The sequence below is a fragment of the Bison bison genome, unplaced genomic scaffold (genome assembly GCF_000754665.1).
Source record: "Bison bison bison isolate TAMUID 2011002044 unplaced genomic scaffold, Bison_UMD1.0 scf7180017864228, whole genome shotgun sequence".
In the NCBI taxonomy this organism is placed as follows: Eukaryota; Metazoa; Chordata; class Mammalia; order Artiodactyla; family Bovidae; genus Bison; species Bison bison.
The window spans coordinates 1,094,440-1,097,224 of record NW_011494800.1 but is presented as its reverse complement, the minus strand read 5'-3'; the positions used below and the strand labels follow the sequence as shown (position 1 = coordinate 1,097,224).

The following is a 2,785-nucleotide window of genomic DNA, read 5'->3' as shown; positions in this document are numbered from 1 at the left end:
TGTCAAACTCTGGAACTTTGCCAGGAACCCCTTCCCCCAGATAATCTGCACAGTGAGCTCCCTTGTTTCCTTCAAGTCTTTGCTCAAATGTACCTTCTTAATGAGGCCTAGGCTGAACTTCCTAACCAACAAATTACGATGCCCCCAACTCCTGATTCCCCTTACCCTGCTCTCCACCTTTTATTTTTCCATAGCGCTGAGTCGGACAAGCCTTAGCAACTCAACAACAACACAACAACAACATCACCATCTAACATGTGATACTGTACTCATTCATTATGTCTGCCTGTGGGTGCAGAGATTTTTATTTTGTCCACCGATGTATTCTTAGTAAAAGTTCAGTAAATATCTATTGAACAAATGAATGCAAGACAAACAGCATGGTCTCCCCAGGCTGTAGTCCTACGTTTCCCACCCCTGAATATGAGTTAGGTCAATTTCCTGACTATTCCTACAAACATGCCCAACACAGTCTGGAGGTAGGTTTTTAATCCTGTGGTTCTTTGCCCCTCTTTTCTGAAAACTAGAAGTCTCCCATTAGTTGCTCAGCCTCCCAGAAAAGCCTTGGTCAGTTCCCCAGCTGCTATGGTCTCCCAACCCTAAGCAGCTGTGGTCTGAGTGCTCGGCATGGCTCATGGTATACACAGCACAGAACGCTTGGTGTTATTCTTTGCTTTGTCATTTATCTACGGATTTAATCTCCTTACCGCAAATGTTAGCTCATAAAGGATGCTTATTCAGGAACTACTGTGTGCTAAAACATGCAATTCTGGGACTTACCCTTGAGAAGCTCACAATCTAATGGAAATGGGTCTCAGAGCATTATAATATGCTGAGCTGTGTTACAGTAAAAGCTAGAACAACACACGAATCAGGAGGAGGAGATTCTAACACAGCATGGAGAGTCAGCCAAGGTTTCTTGGAAGGGTTGGTATCTGAGCTGGAGCTCAGAGAAGTTTGAGATGTGCAGGAGGAAGGGAACAAGAAGGGTAGGCAGATTATAAAAGCAAAGAGGTATGGATGGGCTGGTGGACTCAGAGGTTGGGAGCACACATGGTTAGAAGGCTGGGTTTGAGGCAAGGCTTAGAGGGAAGGATATGGGTCCTGCTCAAAGAGCTGGACTTCATTTGGTAAGTAGTGGGAAGTCAGCAAAGGATTTAAAGAGGACCATTTCTGTGTCTATAAATTGGGATAAGTACACGCACAATCTCATGAGGTTCTAGGATACACAATAAAGGTTATTTTGTTATACACTGATTTCAAAGGAATCAGGATGTACAAGAAAAATCTGATATAAGACCAAACATTTGTAACTAAAATAAAATTTTAAAAAATTATTCTTAAGACAGTTTGTCACTTTTTAATTGCAAATAATAAGATTTTCATGCTAAAGATGGGTACTAATTTCATGACCTACAAAATAGGGCTAACAATATTTACTATAGGTTCCATTATTCTTTTAATGGTAAGAGTTTTCATTTTGGCTTATTCTTTCCTTTTACAAATGGAATAGCTGACTGTATTTATTCCAATCTCATTCTACCTCTATATCGGGTGTAGGAGAAGACTAAATCTTGTTGTTTATTTTACAGGACATTGAATTGTAAGGGGTGACATCTGGGCCTGATAACTAATGATCCTGGATTTTGTCCTGGTTGTGATCACTGGAATGAAATTTCTTTATTATACTAAGATATTAGTTGGACACATTTCCCAGCTTCCTTTGCAGGTAGATGTGCCATGTGACTAAGTTCTGGCTAATGTGATGTGAGAAAAATTGATGTGCACCCTGCCTATTCTTACTCTTGAAATAAGGGTGATCCCTGTCCAATTTATACATCAGAAACTGATCTGAGCTACATCTGTTTCTTTAGTTGCCAGATGGCTACTTCTGTCTATCCCACTTTTAAAATAGAAAAGTTTTAAAAGTTTTCTTCTAGCTTTCGAAGAAAAGCCCTTAAAGAAACAGAAAACATATCAGATTTACCCCTGAACTCCATCCTGTACTCACCTGTTATAAGAGCTTGTAGCTCGCCAGAGTTGATACGGAGAATCGAAAGTCTGAGCACTCCATAGGAGCTGCAGATCAAATTCAATTCCTCCGAGGTGGTCTGGAGTCAGTATGAATGATTTCACATCAGGGAGGGTGTGGTGCTCCATCACAAACTGTCCTATTTCAAGGGGAAACACACAGACACTTATTTGTAAGTTTGCTTGTGGTCAATCCCCTACAAAAGCCTTGAAACTGAATTAATATTCTTCTATAAAAAAATCAAGGTTATACCTACCCACCTGGTTCTGAGAACATATCCCACACTGGGTGGGACAGCATGGCCTCTTACCTCAGTCCATCACCCTACTCATGATCATTGTTAGGGTTACATATATTTATAAATAATAATGAATGTGCCTCGTAGAAATGGCACTAATGAGCATATTCACAATAAAACAGTACTTATGTGACAATAAACATTGAACACACTTAGCTTTGAACTATAACCAACATGTTTCTTGGAGGCAGAAAGATCTCAGTAGTTCATAAATAGAAATATCAATTTCAGATTTTAAAAATCTCATTAGGACCACTCAAGTCCTTTGCGGAAGGAGGCAATTGTAAACATCCTTAAAAAGGTAAGGGTTACTCAGTAAGACACCTCCACTCTTTTAAAGTACAGTCATTTAGTGTCATGAATAAATAAAAGTAGGGAAACTATTCTGTATCGAAAAAATAAAAAAGTAAAAATTAGTCACACAGTCGTGTCTGACTCTGTGATCTCAGGGACTG

At 39.6% G+C, this 2,785-nt stretch overlaps 1 protein-coding gene across 1 annotated transcript in view; it reads right to left on the bottom strand.

The window, feature by feature from the left end:
• Window positions 1-2,785, bottom strand: part of FRAS1 (Fraser extracellular matrix complex subunit 1) — a 535,710-nt gene that overhangs the window by 23,327 nt on the left and 509,598 nt on the right. The window contains exon 69 of the mRNA XM_010845896.1: window positions 2,012-2,171. Within this exon, the coding sequence (XP_010844198.1) occupies window positions 2,012-2,171 (160 nt within the window). The remainder of the gene's footprint in view (window positions 1-2,011; window positions 2,172-2,785) is intronic.